Below are 27,304 nucleotides of genomic sequence, written 5' to 3' on the forward strand. Positions count from 1 at the left end.
AACGTTCCATTTGTGTAATTTTGCAAACATTATGAAACCATTACTTTTGAATTGTCTCTGAACATACTGAAACAAGTAGTTTTAAAAACATTATACGAAGGTCCAACTAAGACGTTTCAGAAAAAAGTTCAATGAACTATATTTTAAGAACATTATTAAAGACCTGATAACATTGAACGAAAAGTCTATTAATGTTACTGGAAGAAAATGTGTTCATAACTTAAAGAGAAATAACCTTGCCATAACCTTCCAGCACCACTAAAGGGACATGGAGAATGAAATGGGGAAAAAAACTAAAATTATACGTTTGGTAAATGTTTTGTGTGGCCTTCTTTCTGAAAAACTTTGCTAGTGAACGTACATTTCTCGGGGAACGCAAACGTTTTTAAATATATTTTTCCCTCCCAACTATTTTTTTTCCACTACAGGGGCTCCGTAGAACTCGATCCAAAGTTCTGAGAATGTTCCCTGTTGGGATAGAGCTAAAATAATAATATAAAATGGTATGAAAACAATGTGGTGTGTGTTTTGCTGTGCTGTAAAGTAAAATATTTGATAGATTAGTGAGTTGTTAATTTTAACAGAATTTAACTTCATATAGAGGAATGTTCAATCAGTTAAAGATTCTGAAAAAGTAATACAAAAATACTATACTATACTATACTATACATAGTATTATATGTTAGGATAGACAATCAAATGAATGATGTAAGTTGTCTTGGCCTAATAAAATTACCCTATTGTATAACAGTTTCAGCTTGTTTCAGTTGCAATTCAGTAAGTTTCTCTGCCTGACAGTCTAATAAAATTTTCAATTCAACTTCCTGCGGCGATTTAAATTTAACGACTGGACATGTTGTGCTGTAATGCTGTTTGCAGCTCACCGTAGGTCTGAATGTGGTTACAGCAGCGCTCTACCACTCGGGGAACTTGTCTGTAGACAGGGTTGAGACTGAGTTTGGCCTGTGTACGACCAGCAGCCTTTTTCATCTCCAGCTCATTAGGGTGAGAGAGCTGCAGAGCTTCCAGGAGTCTGGATTGACTCTCAACCAGGTCAGAGATGCAGTCTACAGACATCCCTCCCTGATAGAGACAAATAAAGGAGAGTTTAAGATGGAAGAATAATGGCGTATGTATAATTTAAACAATGAAGGTCAAAATGACAACATAAATTTAAGAGAAAGCCTGGTATATTTACAATGAATTATTTAAAACAGGTAAACACCCGAATCACTGATCAGTGGTTAAAAGAGCTCAAAGAGAGTAAGACAGACAAATTTAACACAATAAATCTACTTAAGCTATGTATACAAAAGAAATCTACACAAATTTCATTAAAAACTTTTCAAATGTCAACACAATGATGACTGAACATCTCAGAAATATGTTCTTTTTCCTTTCTGTCTCCATGTTTGGGCGGACAGAATGGACAGTTTGATTTGGCAAAGACACAGACATAAATCTCATTCCCTCTTGTTAATTTGTTAATTGACACCCATGTTGTCTCCGGTCATAGTCCATACAGGTATATATGGAATTCATCCTTATGGCATTAAACAATAACTCATTAATAACAGACATCTTAGCCATTATTAATATGTTTGAGGTATTATCTGCTTATTCATAATCTACACTTGACGGGCCCTATTTTAATGATCTGAGCCCATGGTCTGAGGCGTATGCACTGTCAGAAAAAAAGGTACAGTGCTGTCACTGGGGCGGTACCCTAAGGTACAAAACCGAAAAGGTACTACTATGTACCTTTAAGGTACTAATTCACACTCTTAAAGTCCTGATGTGTACCTTTTAACCTCTTAACTGTCGCCCCCTTTTTTGAGAATAGTCATGAAAATGCACTATCCAAACTTAAAGGGCTGTAATTCATGAATGCTTTGGAATATAGACTTAAGTTTGGTCTTGATTTAAAGATGACAATCAGCATATTATTGCTAAAGTGAAAGGATTTCAAGATATACAATTATAGAAAAGTTATGGAAGTTTAAATTTATTGAAAATGAAAAATACAGTACAAAAAAGTTGCCATTCCCTTTAAAAGCTAGTAACGCTTGCACCATGGCGGATTCACTATTTACATGGCAGAATTTGCAAGCGCAAGACTGAACACTTCTCCAAAAGGGAATCCTTTTGTTTTTAATATTTAAAAATGTTTGTGTGTTGCTGCGTCCCTGTGAGTGTATGTGCATTGTGCACGAATATATTCGCATATGACTAACGCACCCTTTAAATAACATAAAAATACTGCGCTATTAACTTTAGACCAGGTTTTCGTTAGTCAATGGAGCAGTAGTTTTCTGTTGCCTCAAAATACCATGGGTGAACAGATGGGCACGAATGCATTTGGTATTTACTTGATGTGAAAATGATAACTGCGTCGAACTGAAACTAGTGTTTGCTGTCGCATTGCACCGGTTTTACGATAGGGCCTGATGACTGCATTTTTGTACCTTGACCAAATTTACACAGTTTTATGTATTAAAGTATTTTTTTAGCCAAGTCACATTTAGTTAAATAGCACTTTATATAATACTGATTGTTGAAAAGCAGCTTTACAGTAATAAACAGAAAAAATAAATGTTGTGTGTAAATGTTGCAAAGTTGATCAAGTATGAAACAACTTCCACTTCAGCTCTACAGAAGACATTTTGTCATTATTCAACTTAGTTCAGTTCATTGTTGATTAAATTCAGTTCAATAAAAGTGTCTTATATTCTGTTAAAGCTAATCAATCATTTTTTTGTTCTAGTTTTTTAGTTTATATTTTAGTTTTTTTGCATCTAATATTGTTTTAACTGTCCCATCCTCCCCCTCAAAAATACTCCTCACTGAAATGTGAAAAATAAACTCAAGATCATACTGAAATGATAAAAAAGGATCAAATAAAATATAAATGAATGCATTTTACATCAATTTTATTTAAAAAATAATTAAACCTGGTTAGAATGTAATATTTTCATTTATTTTAATTTTTTCCATTGTAATTTAATGAAAATTCCAGAGAATTAACTTTATATAACTTTTCAGATACAGAAAACTGAACACATCAGTTTTACACAATCAAAATGACTCATTCAAGCATTTCTGTCTTTGTAGTTTTTTTAACATTTTTTTCCTGACAGAGTAAATGAGAACAGTGAATTATCTCTTTTTTTTCTTTTTCTTTTTAAACAAGTGGCTCAGATTGGGTTAGAAGCCTCAGCCAGAATTTTATCTGTGAGACGTACCATATCAGCACTTGACCGCAGGGAATTTTTTGAATGAAATGATGCCAGGTTAGTGATATCAAGCAGTTTTTATTGGCTCTGATTTATATTTGCGTAGATAGTGTCCTTTCCTCTTATCTGCTCACGTATGAGATGTCAGCAACAATCTCACACAGCAATAACGCAGACTAACTGTATAGCTGTCAGGAGTAATGCAAACAAGACCTAAATCATCTTAAAGCAACATGTATTTATTTTCTAAATGAAAACAATTTAAATAATAAGTGAGTACAGCATAAAACATCTACTAAATAGTGTTTCTACCTTACCATAAATTATTATGTGTAAAAAAAAGGTCGGTGTAGAAACACCGTTTTATTTAGAAAATACAAAGAAACGGCAAGTATCACATTGAATAAAAAAACTAAAACATACGTTATGTACAACGTATAATCTTTGTTTTATTTACAAATATTTTTCACACTGTATAATAACTATGTATATTAGGAATCAAGCCATCAGATTCATCCATGCAGAATAGCTCAAATAATGACCTAAACAACAACTGCTAAAGGGTCAAAAGTTAAATAGTGTAGATTTAAATGTACATAGCTTTTAGGAAATATTACTTTTGATGAGCTTTCTCCTGAGGATGTCAGGATCACAGTAATTCTAAAGAAATATGCACACATGGTTTCCCTTACCCGTCTGTGTGTGCGTGAGGTGTTGTCCATGAACGCTGATGAGGGAGGTTTGCCCTGGACCTCCAGTGCTGTTGTTGAGGCAGCACCAGGTGATAAGGCTGTATTGCCCAGTGGCCGGTTTCCATTGTGCTGCCATTTCTCGGCCCGAAAGTGAAGAACACTTGCCTCCAGGTCCAGACAGTCCCGTCGGCTCTCTTTCAGAGCATCCTGCCGCTGCTTGTGTGCCCGATCGTTTGCGATTACCTGGCTGAGAGGGATACCGAATGCTTTGGCAGCAGACTCTGTGGGAGAATACAAACAGTTAACAATCCCCAGTCAAATGATCAAATTACCATTTAATTCAACAATATCTAGGCCTATAACAAATGCACGATATAAAGTTCCCATTCTGTTTCAGAAACAATTAACTTGAATGGATGTAACATGTCAAAAAAACATGTCAAACGTTTTAAAAGGACACTGCTATTTTTTAATCTACAGTTCAGGAAGGTGTGAAAATTGAACAGTCATTCTTTATCTTGGTGAATAATGACTCTGCACATGTCAAACGTCATTGCAAAAACCTCAGTCATCACCCCACAATCAGTATATTCTTTGTGTTCATTTACTGTTTTCTCACTCTGATAGCTCACAATTTACAGTGCTTCAAAAGCACTATTTTTGTACTTGCTTACATGAGCAAAGTCATATTTTGTTTAGAGAGAAGGTACCATTACCCAATAGGGGAACTGCAAAATTTGTTGCATTTTTTTGTTTCTTTTGGTCCAAGGCACTACACTATATGAAAATCCATTGCTTTTTCATGCACTGGTCAATACTGATTTGAGGCTATTTTGTTAACTTGTCTTTTTTCAGATAAATGGAAAGGAAACATCCAAAATACACACTTTTATTGTTTTAAACTTTATCTTTTTGTGTCTGTAGATTTCAATTACAGTGCATATCTGTATATCTGTATGCATAGTTTCCTCAAAATGAGTTCAAAATGAGTCCACTTTAACATTTACACCAAACATTCCAGTTTTATTTTGGTAGTCTGAAAGTTTAGGGGTTTTTATGTAACATTCACCTGATTAATGTAACATTTTATAACTAAAATTAGATCTTTTTTCTATGAAATTATTTTATTATGTAATTTATTATTTTGTTGACAGCATTTTAAGGAGTAATTCAAAAAAGATATCCAAAATCTCCTCTTTAAAAACCTTTAATGTCAACATAATGATTTTTTTTTTTCCGAAAATTAGCTTTATGCATATATCTTAGGAGAAAAGGCATTACTTTAATGATTTTTTAACAACATTTCACCAAACAGTTGTCTTAATGTACTGTGGTTAATCAACTAGGGAAAGTATAGGAATATCTACTTAAAATTGTAATCTTTGAACATCTCATGTGGCTTATTTTTGGCCTATGTAAAAAAAGAAAAGAAAAAAACTGCATATTTAATAATGTTAAATAAAGCTACATTAAGGATCAATGTGCCGCAAATCACATTTAGATTTTTACATGACTTGTATGTATTTTATAAATACTATAATGTTTCGGATGATCAGTAGCTGCACTCATCCCTTATGAATAAAAATGTGCAATATTACCTTAAAATAAATTGCGATGATAAAAACAGCTGTAACAAGTTTGTGTCTCTTTTGTACATCTGTAGGTAAGCCTTTTAGACAGTTAACAATTTACTTAATTGACTGATTTCTGAACTAATTAAAACATTAGCATTATCCTTTTCTAGTTGCATTACTGCTTTATTTAACATATTCGTCTAAAGCAGCTTAACTGTAATTGAACTTAATCCATCCGTTATTTATATCGATGGAGGGGTACAAATACATGATGTATACACTGTAAAAAAATATTTAGAAAAAAAGTTACCTGGTTGCCTTAAAGTTTTGAGTTCATTGAAATTAAAATTTTGAGTTAATACAATGAACATTTTTTGAGATTCGACAACCTTTATTAAAATATTATTTAATGATTTTGTAAGCATATTGGGTAATTGTGTTTTATTTCTGATGACGCAGTAAAACATGCCAAATAGTGCTATTTTCATGATTTATCAAAAAAATTGATGTGGTTCAGATACAATAATATTTTGAGTTTCTATTTATTAAACAAATTTCCTTCATTGTATCAACTCAAATTTTTAATTTCAATAAACTCAAAATTTTAAGACAACCAGCTTACTTACTTTTTGACGTTAAACCAACAAAAAACAACCAAATTTTTTTACAGTGTAGGTAAAGCAAACACTTTTAAATAGCCAATTTAACACCCTACAAGGACTTATACTGAGCTTACGGCTGATCTGTTTTGGCTGGCAAAGTAACACAAAAGCACAGCAGCCTTGTTTTCTCTTCTTCTCTCCTCCCTCCCCTCTTCAAAATCCCTTTTCTTCTATCGCTACCCCAAGGCTTAAAGGTCTCATTGTGGGTCAGGTTAGTCTGGTCCACTGGCCACTAGTCCTCTGATAAGCTGGATGGATATGGGGATTAAGTCTTCTTTAAATATATTCCTCCCTCTACCCTATCAGCATCCACCCCTCTAGTTCATCATTCAGCCCTCCCCTCCTGACACATTGTACCTGAACCTGGAGTTGACGCACATGCTGGAAACAAGTGCCAGAATGTGGTTGCATGTGGCATGCGTTTGGTAGAACGCCAAGAACACGGTCAAACAAATCCGACTGAGGAATCAGTGATGCTTTAGCTCTGACAAGGCTCAGAGCAGCTCTGAGATCAGTTTGAGCACTAGTGAGTTTATTATTATGGTTACACTTTATTTCGATGGACCACTTTAGACATTATACTAACTATAAGTAACTTTGCAACTAACTCTTATTAGACTATTAGTAGAGCCGTAGTTAGGTACATTAGGGTTTGGGTTAGTAGAATAAGCTGACATATAGCAAAGTTAGCAGATATCAAGCAGACAGTCTACTAATACTCTAATGGCTGCTAGTTGAGCTGATGTTGCAGTTACTTATAGTTAGTAGACTGTCTAAAGTGGACCATCAAAATACAGTGTTAACATTATTATTTACAACATTATAATGTTGTATTACTACACAATATGTATTACAACACAATACAATACAACACAACCTTGTTTCAAGTGTTTAAAACACTGGGTTAAATAAATTAATACTTGTATTAAGTATAGACAGTTAAAAAATAATTATATTTCAAATAAATTGTATTCTTTTGAACTTTCTATTCATCAAAGATTCCTGACAAAAATGTGTTATGTTTTCACACAAAAATATCAAGCAGCATAACTGTTTTCAACATTGAGAATAATAGGAAATTATTCTAGGTCCCCAATACATCATACACCGATCAGGCATAACATTATGACCTAATATTATGTTGGTCCCCCTTTTGCAGCCGAAACAGCCCTGACCCATCGAGGCATGGACTCCACTAGAGCCCTGAAGGTGTGCTGTGGTATCTGTCACCAATATGTTAGCAGCAGATCTTTTAAGTCTTGTAATTTGTTAGGTGGGGCCTCCATGGATCAGGCTTGCTCAGAACATCCCACAGATGCTCGATTGGATTGAGATCTGGGGAATTTGGAGGCCAAGTCAACACCTCAAACTGATTGTGCTCCTCTTATCATTCCTGAATCATTTTTGCTTTATGGCTGAAAAGAGGCCACAGCCACCAGGGAATACAGTTTATTGTTATCACACCGTTATATATAACAGACCAGGTCACCTTCTTTCATTACTCAACGGTCTAGTTCTGATGCTCACATGTCCACTGTTGGCGCTTTCGGCGGTGGACAGGGGTCCGCATGGACACACTGACTAGTCTGCGGCTATGCAGCCCCATATACAACAAACTGTGATGCACTGGGTATTCTGACACCTTTCTATTAGAACCAGCGTCAACTCCTTGAGCAATTTGAAATAAAGTAGCTTGTCTGTTTGCACGGACCACACAGGCCAGCCTTCGCTCCTCACGTGCATTAATGTCCATGACCCTGTCACCCGTTCACCACTGTTTCTTCCTTGGACCACTTTTGATAGATACTGATCACTACAGACCAGGAACACCCCAAAAGTGCTGCAGTTTGAGATAATCAGTTATTCACTGAAGGATGATGTGACATTGAAGACTGGAATAATGATGCTGAAAATTAAACTGTGCCTCCACAGGAATTAAATACATTTTTAAATATATGTATGAAAAGAAAACTTTTAATTTTAAATTGTAATTTAGCAAAATTACTGTTTTTGCTGTATTTTAGAACAAATTAGTAAAACAATAAGAACACATAAATAGAAAGGAATAAACATGCATTGCAGGGATGCAGATTGTTGAGAGTAAAGCTACATTAATGTAAAGTGTCCCGTGTCTTAAAGTCTTAAAGCTGTGTCTTAAAGGCCTATGGGAGATTTGCAAGAACTGTGACCCACCAAACAATCTTGGCAACCAGAGTCAGAGGATTCACAAAGGGAATAGCCATTTTTAAGTCTCCGTTAAGTCTCTATTCTGCCATGTTCACAAAAAAAAAACGTTTTAGTGTTTTATTATTACAGCTGTAATGGTTTGAATTGTTAACAAGGACGTCACAAATATAGAGTTATATAAGAAGACAAAATTTGAAAATGTCCCTCTAACTTGTTTGTGGTTTAAAATAAAAGCGATCACTTGAAAGACATTACGAAGTAGACCCTGTCTTGTTGGTTGTTTAGCAAAGATTACAAGACCAAATGTGCTCAGGAATGCTGCCTGACAAACATTGAATAGAATAAACACTGAAGACAACATGAATCTTCACTCAACCCATTTTACTTCCATTATGTACCAGAATGGAGCCAGACGTTAGTTGGGTAATGCAGTAAAATAGTTTTGTGGACCCTCAAAGGAAGATTATTCAATTATTTAGTTATTCAATTTTGACTGAAGACTAAGACAAAGCATATTTTCTTTGGAATTTTCTTTTGTGGAACTCTTTGCACTCATTTACACAGGTTGCATTAGATTTAAAGATATTAAAAGCATGTGTATCTCTTACCTCGCTCTTTCTTTTCTTTTGAAAAGGAGTCAAACTTTCTCCGTAGTGATTTCCTCCTCTTACGAATCTCTAGAGAGAAGAAAAAACAAGATTCGTTGGTTTTGTGTAGACCAATAGAGAAATATATATAAATACACATATATCATAACACAAAATATGTTATCTTACTAAATTAAATGATACACTACTGATTTTTTTGTTGATTTTTTTGAAGGAAGTATATTATGCTCACCAGAGTAAAATATATATTATATTATATTATATTATATTATATTATATTATATTATATTATATTATATTATATTATATTATATTATATTATAATTATTTACTCCTGAACAACCCAGTCTTGTTGAATTAGTATAATTTGTTTTACCAAAAATAATCTTACTGACCCCATACTTTTAAATGGTATTGTATAAAATGATAAGGCTTAAAGCATCTGATTTGCATGCCAAATGCAATATGCATCACACATTTCAACACATAAAATAGCTCGTTGCACATTTAGCAACACTAACATCTACACAGGTGAATGTAACAGCAAGTGTTCTATTCATAAAATTAAAATGCATTAAATTTAGATGGCTGATAGTGAAGCAATACCCATAAAGCACTGTGAATGAGGAAGGATCATCTGGCAAGGCAAGCACTATATAAAACCTTCGTATTAGTGAAGGCTGTAAGACAAAATTAGAAGCAAAAACATTTCCTGGATAGATAAACAGCCACAATTATCCTTAATTTTTGCTAGAGAAAGCGTATTCTTTCCTAACTTGGAGCTGAAAATAAGTAGCTAAGCTAAAACACCTTTGTCAGTGTGTTTTCATAACCCTGATGTTCTCTGTCTATACGGCCCTCTGGAGAACAGTAAAAGTGTGATGAATTGCTGTTCCCTTTAGCCGGATAAAACTTCCTCCACAGTGCTGCAACATTTTAAAATCAAGCCAATAGCTGTCAAACCATTTTCCACCTTAAATTCTGGTATGTTGGTGGCATTTTGCTGTGCCTTCAGCATAAGACATATACTTTGACTGGTTTGAATCAGATGAATTTAGTTATGGGGCTGAGGAGAAAAATGTAAAAGATGCTGTTGAGATGTCCAGAGAGACAGAGAAAACAAAAAGGGATTGCAGCACAAGCAGATGGGCTTTAGGTGGGGTCATATTCCCATGACTGCAGGAAATGAGAGTTTATTTCTATGGCAACTGCCCCCAACCTTCCCCACACGCCAAGACATCATGGGCTAAAGCCCCCATCAGCTCCCATCAGATGGATGATTAGGGGAATGAACAGAGAGCACACAGAGATATTTGCTTGATTTAGGATAAATAATCTCTTCAGGCCAAAGCAGAGATTGAAAACAAAGTAAAGGAGCCACTTTTATAACGCAAGAGACTGAAACAAAACAATGACAACAAGTCAACAGCTTTAGCCTGCATACAGCTAGAGTTTACAAAGATTAAGAATCAAAATATTTCAAACAGCATGCAGCAAGTTTGAAGGATATAACTTTCAGATAGCCAACGGCTTACCAGAAAATTAAAAAAGCCAAACACAGAGGTCAGTCACTCATGACCTGCTTTCTGAATTCTCTTAAGTCTTTCACAAAGTTTCATTTAACTCTCCACAGGACATTCATCTTCCCCGAAAATAAATGCCAAACACACGTTGATGACAATTCCAAGAGGAGCGGCTGAATAAACCACCAGGCTGAATCTGACAGATTTCTCCTTTGGGAGGAAAATGTTCCGTAAATATTCCCATAAATTGTGGTGGCTGCTTCCCCATGGGTCAGCTAGAGTGCGGACTGAGGTCTTTTCACAGATGACCAGTTGAGAACTTCACTATAGAGAATAGAGGATGACCTTTCCTGATCTGACCATGTGAAGCTGCTCATACGTGCTGGGAATACCACTTCCCACAAAACAATGTGGTTTTCCATGGATATAAGGGGACTCTCGCATGATACATAAAAACACAAACAGGCTGCATAGAGGAGTCAAGAAACATAAAAATGACATATGACAACAACACAATGCAGTCTCATATTATTATTTGATAAACAGGGGTGTTTTCTTTTGTTGAAACTTGATTCATGACCCACATAGAGACTCAACAGAATCAAAAATGTCTATTGTTCATAGGCTCAACAATATACAAAATTAGTTAAAATTGAAATTATTAACATGACAAATTTAGGATATTTATCTTGCATAGTCCTGTTCATGGATTTCAGGGATAAGGACATGACACCCAATCTGTCCAACATTTGCCAAATTTGGCTGCTTCTACCAAGTGACAGATGAATTGAGACACAGCCTTTTAGGGGTCAACAACAAAAGTCTATTTACAAATATGCACAATAATATGGTTGATTCAATTTTATAAATTGGATTTAGAACAATTTTTCCTTGCTGTCAATGATGAAGCGGCCTGGAATCTATTTTTAGGTCATGATGACCTAACTGGTGTTAAACAATCTAGGAGTTGTGTTGGTACAGCACTGCTGTATTCCATCTCACATATCTCGCTTTTTCCTCACAGTCTTATCTGGTGAATTTACTTTTGTGAATCCCCCCGAAATACTTATGAATTGACTGTGATGTGTTTGATTTCTTAGGCATTTGATAAGTATCTGTCTGAAACAATCATATCTGGACTGTGACTCAAGCAACTTATCATGCATGTAAATCTATGCACTACTTCAGTTATGCATGATCACAAATCATCACAAAATTGTGTTTCAACAAGCATATCACTGAAAAGATAATGTACCTCGAGGGATGCTGATCTTAAAGTCCAAGTCTCTTCTTTCCAAGTGGTAAAGGGCCACCTCCTGCAGACGTGCTCTTTCCAGCTCTGAGAGGCTTTGGATGGAAACCGGCTGCAGCCTCACGCTCTGCCCCAGCATGGTGGCCCACGTATGGTCACCCTGAGAAAGAGACAGGGGAAAGAAAAGTGTTATTTTTCCAACTCAGTCTGCCTTTTTGCAGAGTTTGGATTGGACGCAGTTCAAACACACCTGTTTGTCATTTTAAAGGGAAGCTGATACATGTGTTTTTGATCAGAGCTGGAATTCAGCAACAAACCATATCTCCAGGATTTACCCTGCTGAAAGTGATATAGTGTTGTTGAAGTGCTTTGTGCACCTCTTACAAGCCAACCATCAAATATTGTGCAGCAAAAGTTGGGGTTAAAGGGTGTTAAATTACTCTCAACGGTCTTCAAGAGACATTTTTATACATTCATAGTTTTAGATATTTCTCCCTAATAGGAACATGTCTAGATAAACATGCCCTAAAAGGTCCTGTCTGGGTTATTAAAAACACAAAAAGCCTAAAGGTCTAAGCACTTAAAACATGCTATATGTAAATACACTATTTGAGCTTTTCTGTTTAATTTGGGTTCAAGGACGGCTATTTTTAGACTTGGCAGCAGCACTATATTGGGTAAACATACAATAGCTAGTAGACATTTTTTTAAAAGTAATTCCTCTGACAGCTCACATCCTGTGCACAGTCATATGTGTTGGCACATCTGATGTGTTGACAACAATGAGAAGAATTAAAAGCCAAACAATTATTTAAAGGAAATGTGCAACAGATCAACCTTGATGATTACTAGAATAAATAACCAGTTCAAAAAACATCTCTCAGTAATAGAGCTCGGACCAGACTTTCTATTTTGAAAGTCTTTGTGCTAGCTCTATAAATGAGAGATGTCAACATCCAATTTTAGAGAACCGTACGTGTTAACGTACTCTTTAATTGTTAGAATCAAATCTATGCCTCTAAAACCAATTACAAAGTGACTGAACCTCTACATGATGTAATTTAGCCTGATTCTCTGGTTATAAAGCCCCAATTATTCACTGATTAAATGAATGTGTTAGCTGTCATCTCACTAGGGTTTAATTGAAAGCAGGAGTGTGTCTGTAATTTGTTTCCTTGTGTCCACGTAGGAGGTCACTTTTCACTCGAGTTGTGGTCACTAAGGCATGCCAACCAGTGTCGAGAAAAGAACAGAGGTCACAGGTAGTGCTCTGTTTACTAAGAGATCAGTGAAAACTGCATGACAGCCATCAAATACCCGGTTGATACCAGTATTTCCATTGCATGTAGAAGCCATCAACAATTTACAAACTGTAAACTGTTATTTGTGAGGTCAGTTATTATTCTAAATTCATATTCCAACAAATGAGGTGTTATATTATGGAGCTGTAAGCATCCATATACATGTTCTTTAATAAGTTAACAACATTATTGGCTGAGCAAAATGTTCATTAAATATCATGCCTTTTCATTCAACATGGGAAGATGAGAGTCTTCAAGGCAATGCAAGACACAAAGTCGTTCCTTTCCCCCTCCTCCGTAACTATGCCCTTCTCTTTCTCATATACACTGTCCCTTCTTTTTAAACAAAAAAAGTAAAGGTCATGAGCATGAGAAAAGAGCAAAACACAAACACATGTAGCATTACACCATACTTCAAAGCCCAGTGAAATCTAAACCACCATCAATCATCAGGAGTATTGTGCTCATTTACTGGACACAAAAGCTTTTTGTGAGAAACACTTGCCTTCAAGAAACCAAGCAGCCATAACAAACTCAACACACGTCTTATATGACGTATAAAGAATCTTGGGTTGAGGTCTCAAATCATGAAGAAAAAAGAATTTTTTAAATTTTTTAAATGTACTCGGGTTACAATTCAGGCTAAATTATGTGCATGCTTTTAAAGATGATGATAGTTAATTCAAACATAGGCCATTCTGAGTGTACGCTAAGAAGAAACACACTCCTCAACACTCCAGTTGGGATCAAGTGTTTATAGGATAGAAACAGTGTTGGGTAAGTTACTCTAAAATGTAATCAATTACTAGCTAATTCATTCTTTAACTTCAGTGTAATTACATGAATGCACTAATGCATTAGAAAATTACTTTCTCTAAACTCTAAAAAAAATATTGCATTACTTATTATTACTAATTACTTACTAAATCCCATATCAGCCTCTACCAGATGAACAATACATGGGTAGACGTAGAACTGCCCTTTTAATACTTTCAAATAAATCACATGAAATTGTATAAATTATCCTTGATCTGACCAAGGAATTTAAACATTAGACATTACATTTTGATGTTAAATTCACTATTGATTTATATAGAATCGTTCTATAGTATTTAACAATTACGAGTAATCTCTTACTTTACTTTTAAAGGAAAAGTAATTAAATTACAGTAAATAATGACTTAATAATAAATTACACCCAACACTGTATATACAAGTGATTATAGGATATCCTTTGAAAATAAAGGATATTATCTTATATTTCTCATTGCAAAAATGGAACAAAAAACATCACTGAACAACTCACAAGAAAAGTGAGAGTACCATCACTTCTATTCTGAATAATAATGAATGTATTGCTATAAAAGGAGCTCTGAAAAGTTCAGCAGATGGTGTTCATAAAATATATCCACAACAAAAACTCCAACCCCCCAATCATCAAACCCCACTAACCAAACATCTTGAAACTCCTTAGAAGAGGAGACCAGAAAAAGACGAGAATGAGACAAAACTGCATGAGTGAAGCTTCGGTGGTCCAAGACTTTACTACAGTTTTGTTTTGTTTTTTACAATCGCTAGGACCCATTACTTAGGTCACTTTTTCAAAACTCTTCACACAGTGAGCTCAACAGTAGTCTATGTATGCTAAATTGTGGATAATTTATCATTGCTTTAGCACAAAATGCTTTTATTACATACATTTTTCTCATACGGACTAAAACTTCAAAGTTCAAAACCTAATATAATACAAAACTGAATAAGACAGCAACTTTTAATTTCTACAATAATACCATATATATAATAATATTCTGTATCCAAAATATTATCAAAACGATTAGATGTAGCCGAACACCTCCATGACTTAGTCTTTCAACTTCATCCCCATCTAAACAAAAGGAAACAACTTAGGAATAATTTTGTACTGTTATGTAAGCATGGACCACATAACATACTGCAGTGAATTCTAAACAGATGAGAGTGTCCTTATTGAAGATGATGTTAAGATATTTGTCAAATGCTACTACCTGTCGTTAGTGTTTTAGGTCATTGTTTTATAAACATGTATTATATTTTATTGTTTATTTTATTGCGTTATGAAAGAATGAGTTGACTTGAGACACATATGAAGTGTTTGGTAGTTTAAGTGCATTTTGAATGTGAAATTAACTGTCAAGCTGAAAGTTCATCAAGACAACTGTGTGAAGAGTTTTGAAAAAGTTAAGGGGGGGGGGGGGGGTGAAATGCTGTTTCATGCATACTGAGCTTTTTACACTGTTAAAGACTTGGATTCCCATCCTAAACATAGACAAAGTTTCAAAAACTAAGTTGGACGTTTGATGGAGTATTTCTGTGTCAAAAATACTCCTTCCGGTTTCTCACAAGTTTCGGAGAGTTTTTTTCGTTCATGGGTCAGCTTGACGTCGACAGAGCGGAAGGTCCTTGTATGGGCCGTACGGGCTCTTCTCCCGGAAGGGTGCACGCGCGCGCGTGACCAGAGCGAGAGAGGAAATGCACGACTCCCATAAACACTGCTCTCAAGGTGCAGATCCACTCTTCCGTGCAACACTTCTGTCACGCTGCGCTCCACTTTATTTCTATGGGTGACGTTGAGCGACTTTAACGCGTCCGTATAGCATTCCGGGAAGGCAGGGCTGCATTTGAACCGATTTGAACGAAGAAATGATGGGAAGTGTCACAACATCACACTTCAGTCGTGTCGCAAAGTGGATCTCCACGGTCACTGCTGTCACAGGACTTCACAAAATCAACAATGTTACCAAAGAAGTGTGTTTTTGACGGAGCGGTCCCAGCGAGAAAGGTTCACGGTCATGCTTTGGAAACAGGCGGTGAGTAAAACTGCTTCAAATGTCTATGCTGTTGGCTATCGTCGCGTAAGTAAACATCAGTAAACGACACGATCGTGTATTGTTAATTTATCAATGGAGCATGTGATGTATGGTGTGTGTTAAAATACATTTGTTTAGCTGACTAATATAGGTGTTAGTTTGTTTATTGTAAAACCACCCAAACTTAAACCTTGGGGACGTTCTCACAAAGCGTGCTTCTTCATTCAAATGCGGTAACTTACTCCATTGTTTTTTTATACACTATCTGACGTGCAAAACCAATTTGCTTGCTACTGCTAAGGTTTAGTTGCATAATAGTCCATAAACCAAATCATGTGATCATAAACCACGAGTAAACAAACGCAAATATTGACAAGCCACTAAATACAGTACATACCACAGAGACGGATGGTCCTGCTGTTCTGTGCTTCTCCTGTTCAGTTTATTTCAGCCTCCGGATCTGATTCTCGATCATATATGTATTAGCTGAATCTGATTGATAGCCATGGTTTATTAGAGTAACGTTTTCTTTTCCACACTTGAGGATGGCACCGCTTTCAGACGCTCTCATGCAGTAGCTGCGCGTGCTCGTCATTCTTTAGCTCCGCCCACACGATACGCCTCCAGCCGCTCTTTTTTTTTCAAAGACCCGGTACAGCCTATCTTTCTTTTATAAATATAATAAAACTAAAGACTTTTCGGAGATATGAAGGATGCATTACTACTCTATAGGTACTCAAGATTGACATGAGATTGACTGAAACTGAGTGTTTCACCCCCCCTTTAAGAACTGGGACCTAGTGATTGTAAAAAAAAACAAAAAATACATACATTTTTTTCCCATCTACACAAGTTTCTACAATTAAATATTAATGATTGTGCCAAATTAGATGGTGCATAATATAACAACATAATAGCAACAATGAAATCTAAATATAAAACAATCAGTTATTATGCCAAATATATTAGCAATACAGCATATTGTACAGTAGCTGAATTCAAAGGATTTAGAATAGACAATGGGGGGAGGGATATTTATCATCCTGAAAAAATCATATTGGTGCCCTTGGATCATAGCCAATCACTGGTTATTAATGAGAGTTTATTATGTTAAAACACAGTGTCCCTCCACTGACCAAAAAAAAAAAAGATGAAGACATGAAACAGGCTGCTATGTCCATATGTAAATCATATTCATGCATTCATATCTGAGACACCTAATCCATGTGCAGACATACCTGAGTGCATGACAAGACCCAGACAAAAACATCAGTGGCACATAAATATTGTTGCAAGACCACTCTCGAGTACTAGAACAATCAAGTAAACTATTTTGCGAAACTGCTTCACTTCACTTTGAAGAGATTTTCTCAGCCATCCAGAGCACACAATAGCTGATTCCTTAAAAAGTATTTCTTAGTCCATGATCTTATTTGCTTTCAGAATTCTTGTCCGATTTCCACTTCATGTACTTCTTAAGTCCTGACCATATTTGTCTCCAGATCCTTAAAACCTGGCACATGGTCCCTTACGAGATCTTCGACATAAATACTTGTATTTAAAAACATGCTGATGGTTCCCAGATGCCCCTTTTAAATAATTTCAAAGTGTTTGTATAACAGTTTGACCAGTAACGTTCCTGGTGTTCCTATCAAACGGGTAATGTGTGATAAACTTCTATAGTATTATAAATTCCATAGCATTTAAATCAGTTGCTTTGGGTGAGCCGGCACGCATGTGAATGTGCATAATTGTGAGCGAAGATAAACAGCTCTACGACTCGAGTGGCTAAGTGTCCATACAATGGGAAGTTGAGCAAAACACCAAAGCCTTGAGCAACACAACAAATGCCAGACTGACGTATCTGTGCATTTAGAGAACTGAAAGAAAAGTGAGAAAATAAAACAGCAACAGTCAGCCCATTTGAATTATCCATTTAAGGTATACTGTGTCAAACAACAAACAGGGAAACACAATATCTGCCTGCACACACAGAGCATCTCTTTTGGGAAACTTCTTAGATACAAAACATTCAGAAAACCCCAGACAGTCTTGGCTTTGAAAAAAAAAAAAACTAAATTAACAAGTGCTCTTTTCACTCCTCAGACTGATTTAGGTTGACAGCATCCCTCCATTGCACTGAAATTAAGTATGAATTATTCTCTACACAGAGAGTTTCCTAAAAGCAAGCAACTAAAGTCCTCATTCGGTGTGTAATGTTGTCTGGTGGTCTAATCAGTGGTTTTATTCATGTACCTGATGGGATACCGTAAACAAAAGAAAACTGAATCCCAAAGAATTTGTGGTCTGTTTTATGTTGAAGGCTATTGAAACTGACATGAAAAAATGTTAAACACCACTTCACTACAAAATAGGTAAAGTCTTTTAAACAGAGATACAATGCTGTTGTATTAGTATTGTAGAAAGAGAGAGACACTACTGTATATTTGATGTCGCCTACATAAGCATATCACAAAATACTTGTTAAATAAATATGTAATAACATAAGGAAAAGCCAAATAGTCACTTCGGTAATAAGGGTCAGTGCCAAATTAGATAGCCAAAATCAATTTTAAAAGTCACATGTCAAGTTTTTAAAAATGTCATGTTTGTATTAATGTTTCATACATATTTGTAAAACATTCATGATATTTTCAGCAAAAATGTGATTTAATGACATTGAAAACTGCATTGATCAAGTAAAAATAAAAAATAAAACTTTACTTGCACTTTATATATACAACTCTGCACAAGTTTTAAACCTTTTTGTTAATGTTATTATTATTATTAATTCATTTGACCAAATATTGTCTAGAGGTTTTCTTAGGGTTACTCCATTTGACTTGAACAAAGCAAGCTTTTTGATAAAAAGCTTATATATATATATATATATATATATATATATATATATATATATATATATATATATATATATATATATATATATATATATATAAGGAAAAAAACTTAATGACTGACAACATTTTTTTTAGATATTTCTAATGAATCAAAATATCAAATGTAATTTAATCTAATAAATAATATAACATGAAAATTACAGACTTTTACACAACTAACCCCACTAAAAATATCAAAAAATACTCAATTGAGAAAGAACTGAAAACATGTTAATCACAGAAAAAGAATATTCAAGTATTTTTTTTATGAATTGCATTATTTGAATAACTTAATATACATAGGCAAATCATTATTTTTTTTACATGATACAGCAGTAGGACATTACATCTCTACTTAAAACTGTGTAGTAGCTGGTAGTTAAGCATGTGAAATCCTGATTTAGCCGAACTGATCAACACAAATACACTGTGCACCCTCTCAAACAAACACATGTGGCAAATAGTGCCAACATAGACTTAAACTTTCATAAACACTATGAGTAATACTATTCCCCAAGCATACTGATTATCATTGCATTTACATTTTCACTGAATGTATTACACGTTCAAAGACTTTAAAACACTGCAGCCACATTTAGACATAAACCTTGCTCAATATACAGACTCTCACACACACACACACAAATCACCGTACCTGCAGACTGGGAGAAGGCGGCGTGTCTGATAGAAACACACACTCTGTAAATATGAGAACTCTCCTCAGACTCGAATTCAGACAGATACAGCCAGTCCGACCCGAGCATGCGACAGACAGACAGAAGCAGAGAGGGATAAAGAACGAGAGGGAGGTCTGTCCTCTCCATCTGCCATGTACTCATGTAAATCAGAGTGCAGCCAAGAACAAACTTCACGTAAACACTCACACAGTGACGTAGAGCAGAGGGGGCGGGGCCTAAACGGATGCAGCAGAGCTTCGAACCAGTTCCCCTGTCAGACTGTCTGTCACTCGTCGTCAGCATAATAAACACTGGAGATACACTGTCCTCCCTTCTCACATCCCACTGCAGGGTTTCTACTCCTCTTTCTTTCTACGTGTGTTCATGAGTTCATTCCTGTTGAAATCCTGTTCCCAATGAAAACATTATAACAGCATGATAATGAAGAAAGACAGACAGCAGGAAGGGAAAGAAGAAAGATGAGAAATGAAGGCTTCAGGCAGAAGGTGGAGTAATGAAACTCAAACACACTATGCTATTCACACTATTCACAAACTGGCTTCCTCGTGATGAGCACACACCAATAAAGCTTGATCTTTCAACTCTGTGCTGACCTCACAAGTTTGATCTGTTAGGCCTACACAAATTCCACTTTCACGACCACCTTTCAGCCAGAGGCAAAGATACCATAAGAGTCTTTGTTATCAGTGTGTTCTAAACTGGGAAAAGACTGATACCATATTAAAATATGGGGTTGGTAAGAATTTTTTTTATGTTTAAAATATCTTATGCTAACCAACCAAGGCTGCATTCATTTGGTTATAAAACTGTATTATTGTGAACTATTATTACAATTTAAAATATTTATTTTCAATTTAAAATATAAAAAAATGTAAGTTATTCCTGTAAATAACATAATTACTCCAGTCTTCAGTCACATGATCCTTGAGAAATCATTCTAATATGATTTATGATTCTAATACTAAATTTGCTGCTCAAGAAACATTTCTCATTAATGATGAAAACAACTGTGAAAAAACAATTCTTTCTTTCTTTCTTTCTTTCTTTCTTTCTTTCTTTCTTTCTTTCTTTCTTTCTTTCTTTCTTTCTTTCTTTCTTTTTTGTGGAAACTATAACCCCTTTCCCCCCAGAATTAATTTATTTGAAATATAACTCTTTTGTAACTTTAAGATATTTTGTCACTTTTGATCATTTTAATGCATGCTTGCTAAATACAATTATTGATTTCTTTCATGTTTTGCTTGCATCCATTAAAGCATATTGATTCTCAAATCATGCTTGATTGTCATCTATGTAATTTCATATATATATGTTTTTTTTTTTTATTGAAGGTTTTTATAATATTTTCGACGTTAGATGTATGACTTGTATGTGTTGTAATCGATATATTTTCATTTGTTTGTTTTTGGTGTTCTTTTAGTGTTGACTTGGTTATTTGGACTCATTTGATTGTAATTTGGTGATTGTAATAGTTTGGAAACAATTGTAATAAGAAACAGATGTGATGAGAGTCTCCACCTGGTGATCATTGGACTCAGTCTTTTAAAGATTTCTGGGGGAAATATTGTGTGATTCACTGATCAAGGCTGATTGCTGAAACGTCAGAATGTTCCATATGTGCTTTGTTGCAAAATTTTAATTTATTTATCATTTAAATTTTAGTGTATTAAGAAGACACAAGCGAATGCAGATCTCCTTTTTTTCATTTATAAATCATGCTGGATAACATGATTATCAGGTTTTGCACAAACTTGTGGCACTCATGTCGGCTCATGCACTAGTTTGATTTAAGGGGCACCAGTGGCAGTTTTGGCACACTTGGTGCTAGGCGAGGCGTGACTTCATCCTAACGCTATGTCAAAACTTAGAACTACGTACGTGTGGGAACTGTCAGTATAGTGGTGTAGTGTTTGTGTGCAACGTGACATTAACAAATCCCAAACTTATATATTATTATTTAAAATAAACCAAACAGTTGGATGGATATTGGTTCTTTTGAGTAAGGGATGGGTAGTATGATGGCTTATATCATTATAGATTGTGCTATATTGTGCATATCGCGGTATGTAAATAATGTGTGGCACAGCACTATTGACACTTTAGAGTGATGAAACTCATGAATGAGACAGAGTGTGAAGGGAATGATGTTAAAATAGTTATTAAGTGCAATAAGTCATTAAAAAATGCTGACAGGGTGTGCATACGAAGTACTTTGTCTTTGGGCTTAAGCGCATGTACAGAAAGATCGCAAATTCAGTTCTTTTCACACCAGTTCTTTTCAAACATGTGGAGTTTTCATGTTCACATTCAGTTATGTCTCAAGTGAAAGTAACAGTTGGGTAAAAAACGGATGTGTCTCAGTGTATTCGCTCTTAAAGTGACAGCATCCTAATCAACCTGATTTGACCTGTTTGTGTCAAATCAAACAAAAGAGAAAATAACTTACTGTTCTTGACTGAAAAAAAAACTTTTTTTTTAGCTTTAATAAGAATAAATTTAAATGTAATTCATAAGTGAAGACTATGCTGTAATTTATTTATACATTTGATTATTCCATTTCTGTTTTATTTCAAACCTGAAAAAATGTGTTATTTTTTGTAATTTGCTTCTTTGCTCTTATTTTTAATAACAACAATAAAATAAAATTACAAAAATAAATATAGTGAAATAAGACTCTGGAATATCGCCCACCCCTATTTTGAGTGAATACTAATTACACATGCTAAAAACTAGTCAAATTCAGAGTAACATCATTTGTAATAAAGAAAATAATGCAAAATAAAAGCATTTTCGCCAGTGGTGCCTGTGTTATCTATAAGTGAGCATGTATTTGTGATGTTTGTTTGGTCAGTGCCTGACGGCTCAGCAAATGATCCTATTAGAGCACTTCTGTGCGTCTAGCTGACAGACTGACAGATTGAGCACATTAGTGAAGAGCTCCTGGATATAGTGGCAATGTTAGTAGCATCCGGACTAGTCTTCATTCAAGCCGGAACACACAGCACATGGGAAGTAATAGAAAACTGGACAAGCCCAAAGTAAAAACAAGTATTATAGACAAACGTGGACCTAGGTCTGGCTGATATGAAGAAGAGAGCCCCTGCTGGTAGGTGTCCTAAATACAAAATCTCTCCCGATTGCCATTTATCTGTGCGGAATAACATTTTTACTAGCAACATAAATCACAAATAGTTCATTAGTAGATGCTGACCGATTTTTGGATGATATTTGTCCCTGTCTTGTGCTTTTGACAGGGTTCCTGTGCCAGCTTCTAGCCAATGGATAGCTTTTCTCCAGGTATTTTAGACCTCTTTGGCCTAAAATAACTACAGTGCCACCAATAGTAGACATGTTTTTTCAGGCTGATAAATGTGCGGCTGTGAATAATGCCTTTGGAATGTGGTGTGAGACTGTGTGCGGTATGTCTTGGATTTGCCATTAATTTACCATCTGCAGGGCTTTGGATGTACTTGAGCTCTCTGGGGATTCTTCCATCTCCATCAGGGTTGAAAATACAGTCCAGATGTCTTCATCACTTATACCATCCATCCACAGTCATACTGTTTTCACAACATCAGGACTGCCAAAGGAGCCTTCATCACTTAAGAAGGGTGCTGAACAAAAACCCTTTTTGGCTGATTTTAGAGAGGACCATGTAAGGTTCACAAATTATTCGTCCTCAGTGACGCGGTTCAATAAAAAAACAGTAACATTTCATTTTGATTTGTGTAGATTAATAAATCATTGGCAGAAACGCGAGGTTAAAAACTTTGGACTGTCATTCTGAAAAAGAAAAGTGATGACTGTCCCAGTGGTTTTCCGTACATATGAGAATGTTCATATCCGGCCATTAAAAGAGAAGTGCCCCTCAGTTTCATGTGTTTGACCTATGACCCCGGCATCAAGGATGCTCTCTTCCTGTTTTGGCCGTAACATAGGGCTGTTAGATGAATATACAGGGTTGTATGACCCTGATACAGGATGGAGAGGAACAGGAACAGACCTGTCCCAATAGCGGACAGAAGTAAAATCCAATGTGTGCAGGTTTGGTGCGGATGTTCAGATGATGCGGGAAGAGTGACGCATATCTGAACTAAATTTATACTTTCTCATGATGTCTATGAAAAATCTGATTGATATGAATGTTTACGCATCATCAGGTAAGTCAATACATCATTAAGTTATTGATTATAATGTTTGTATTATGGCTTTAGTGGAAGCCTATGACTTAAAGCTATAGACTACACTGCCCACTACAGGTCAAAGTTAGCAAGTCCTACAACACATGAACCATCGAAAATACATTTCAACCACAGCAGCTACAATTTTACAATAAACAAAGATATTTTAAAATGATAGATCTTATCATCTCCAGCCCAATAAAAATCACCTGACTTTTTCTTCTTAATCATGAGTCACTTATGAATCATGACATTCACCTATTCTTCTTGTTACCATCATACTTTTCCTCAGTAGGCTATCATGTCCTCTGCAGAGTCAAATCTCTGTCTAGACATGCTGAGGGGGGAAAAGTAGCAGCTACCACTCACTTTGCAGTACAGTCATAAAAAGGGTCAATGATCCATGTTTATAGCGTGTGTGTGTATCAGCAATAGAGACAGAAAGACAGAAAAAAAGAGAACAGAATATCTGGAATGCCCTACATTGCGCGTCTCGCGAGCCTCATGCTGCTCGCCCTGTTTAATTTGCGACTCGCATGGCCAGTAAATAAGACGGTAAAATGACCATTCAGTCAATAAGTATATTTCATTCAAAAAAAGCCTATAACATAATCCATTAAAAACTCAAAGAGCCTGCTCTATTAAAAATAATATATATTTTAAAATACCTAAAACAGCTGCATTATAAGATGGAAATAAAGACTATAGTAGGCTACATTTATATTTATAGTAGCCTATATACTAGCTATATAGAAAGGATATTTATTTAAACTTGCTCGATGCCCTATAGCGTCCATGACTCTATTTGGCTGTGTGCTTAAAGCAGCACTAGGTAACTTTTCAACCTTCATAATATATTTTTTAAGACTCTTGTGATGATAAATCGACTTACAATAGGTTGAATGACACGTCTGCCATAGCCTGATGGGGTCTGTATCGTTTTTAATCGTACTTTTAAACTTCGGGTTTCGGGTAGTAACCCGAGAAAAAAAAAAAAACTACAAAATTCGACTGTTTTACGGCATATACGTCACTTCCACCAACACACACACTTCCTAACATTCGGACGTGCGAGCCCAACTTTGTTCATGTCCGAAGCAGCACACACAAATAAGAAAGAAAAGGTTTTGTTGGAGGAAAGCAATAAGAGGAAATGAAAAAGTGATGGGATTAAAGGCAGGACGAGGATCAAAATGTGACCAGCGTTTGCTCGTCGGCGTGAGCTGAAGGAGGCGTGCCCGACCGATGCTGTCATGCTTGTTATGGTGATTACCTACCACTCAAACATTGAACTGAAGTATCATATAGATTCTGTAAAACGGTAACCAATAGACTACTATAATGACGCTGGCTTGTAAACGTGAGCATCGTGATTATTTGGCGTTTGAAAAAAATAAAACCCATGAAATTATATTCATATGACATGCTGAAACATATGCCACTGACTGTAACGTTACCTGGGATGAAGAAGACATTTCACACGCGACGCCAGAAGAACTCGAACTCCTCCTGCAGTGTTCAGGGGAACTGTTAGTGCTGCACCGACCCGCGGGACGCTTTTATGAAGTTATTTGGCCCGCACCGCACCGCACCACTGTATATATTTTTAAAACCCGCCGCGCACCCGCGACCATTAAAGGGGTACTTCAGCGCTGGGAAGATGAATCTTTATTTAAACTGGGTCATCAATGCAGTAGAAATGTAAAATTATTTTTGAATTTGGTGTCTTCTAGACTGAGAAAAGACAGAAAATGTATTTTTGTCCCATGGGGATGAAAGACTACAATTCCCAGAATGCTTCGCTGCCCTGTGAGGCCATTCCCAACGCCACCAACTTGATTACTGTGACTGAGTTAGAGAAGACACTACAATTAAAAACTGAGCGTGTCTGTTCAATATAATGAGTGAGTCACCGCGCGAGTATCACAGCACTGAGCACTAACTGCACGAATGATGAGAGCTGAGGTAATCGCGACTACACTCGCGGCTTACATTCACAACACGAGTTCAGTCTGGCGCGTTTCAGTTCATGCCTTTGCAAGCTTAACTTTCATAGAAATTAATTTGAGAAGTTAAAAGACTTACATTGCTCACCATAGCTCCGTTTAAATGAGTGCCTGTAGTTGCCAGCTGAGCTCTCCCTGCAAGCTGAGTGTAATCTCCCCTCCCCCATGCGCAGATTCAAAACATGCGGAAATGGCTCCCTCTGCTGGCTGTAGTCTTTAGCCTTTGGGCAAACATTCCTCCTATGATGCAAATTGACGATTTTTGCATCATAGGAGGAATTTTTCCAGAAATAAAATGCATAAATCTCTCGTCTCAGGGGGATATGAGGGGGGGAAAGCACAATCATTTGAATATACTCCAGGGTTTCTACTGATACAAAGCCATATGCTAATCGCTGAAGTAACCATTTAAATAGACATACGGGGTCCGCGGGTTATGAGACGACCCACGCATCACTAGTTCAGGGCTATCAGGGTTGTCATGTCAACAAATGCACGCGCGATGGCATCCCCTGTTGTAGGATGACAGATCTTACGACAGTAGTTGTGGACATTATTTTTTCCAAACTGTAGGGGGACCCCGAGAGCAAAAGTAGCCAAGTGGGGCTTTAACTCCTAATGTGCAATTATAGATCAACACGTTTTCATGAAATGCGTATCTACAACACAAATTGTATTTATCGTGCTATTTATACGGCAAAAAAATCATTTTACGTACATATGATACGCATTGTCAACCAGGATTAACGTTAGTGGATTATGCGCCAGCATCATGAGATCAGAGAGCGCGCTAGAATCCAGTTCTCTTTCGCTCTTGAACAAACTATAACACAGAGAAAGAATTATGCCAAAATGTCCGTTTTGTCATATATTCTCATTGGAAATAACGTCTTAAACGAACTGAGTTGTGAGGAAATGGAACGCGTGAGACAGCACGTCAGTTTGGCAGCGGTAGGTCTTAAAGCGACAGCACCCATTAATGTTAATCACTGCTCGTGTCTGAAGAACTTTTGTAGTTTTAATAAGGATTAAAAACTGTTAACTTTTAACTTTATACTCATTCAGCGGCATAGCACCAAATTTTGGGCCCTGCACGGGTACAAACCTTTCATCTTGCTGGGCCCCCGTACCAAATACCATAGTGATACAAATGGGTGGGGTATTGCATTTTTATCATTAAAAACATTTAAAATGTAAGCAAAATAAGCCACACTCTGATTAATGTATATGTATGTATAGAAAACTGACTTCTAAGGGCCCCCCTGCCTTGGGCCCTGGGCCAGGGTGCCCCTGTGTACTCGGTACCCTTTACCCCCCCCAGTCCGACGCCCCTGGGGCACAGGTAAATGTGACATGGGTTTATGAGAGGATTGTTTTAAATTGAAGTCTGATATAAATGTTAAAAAGCTAGTAGTTACACTGCAATGTTGAATTGCTACAATTAATGTTTAATAAGGGGGGGGGGGGGTATATATATATATAAAACCATATGAACACTTGTTTTTAATTGGATGTGATTAATCACAATTAATCCGGAAAAGGTGTGATTAATTAAAAAAAAAAAAAAATCAAATCGATTGACAGCACTAAAATAAAGTTTACATTAAAAAATATGTTATGCATAGCCATATCTACCTTTTGTGT

General features: G+C 36.0%; 1 protein-coding gene across 3 annotated transcripts in view; it reads right to left on the minus strand.

Annotated features, from left to right (window-relative positions):
• Nucleotides 1-27,304, minus strand: part of arhgap36 (Rho GTPase activating protein 36) — a 51,297-nt gene that overhangs the window by 11,306 nt on the left and 12,687 nt on the right. For 2 of the 3 annotated variants that reach the window (XM_067437373.1, XM_067437374.1), the window contains exons 2-5: nt 11,735-11,891; nt 8,957-9,025; nt 3,926-4,206; nt 885-1,083 (exon numbers count right to left, since the gene is read on the minus strand). In XM_067437373.1, coding sequence (XP_067293474.1) covers nt 885-1,083; nt 3,926-4,206; nt 8,957-9,025; nt 11,735-11,891 — 706 coding nt within the window. Of the gene's footprint in view, nt 1-884; nt 1,084-3,925; nt 4,207-8,956; nt 9,026-11,734; nt 11,892-19,430; nt 19,590-27,304 lie in introns of those variants that run through there. The other variant, XM_067437375.1, reaches the window with a different exon arrangement.

This window comes from Pseudorasbora parva, chromosome 1, assembly GCF_024679245.1.
Source record: "Pseudorasbora parva isolate DD20220531a chromosome 1, ASM2467924v1, whole genome shotgun sequence".
Lineage (NCBI taxonomy): Eukaryota > Metazoa > Chordata > Actinopteri > Cypriniformes > Gobionidae > Pseudorasbora > Pseudorasbora parva.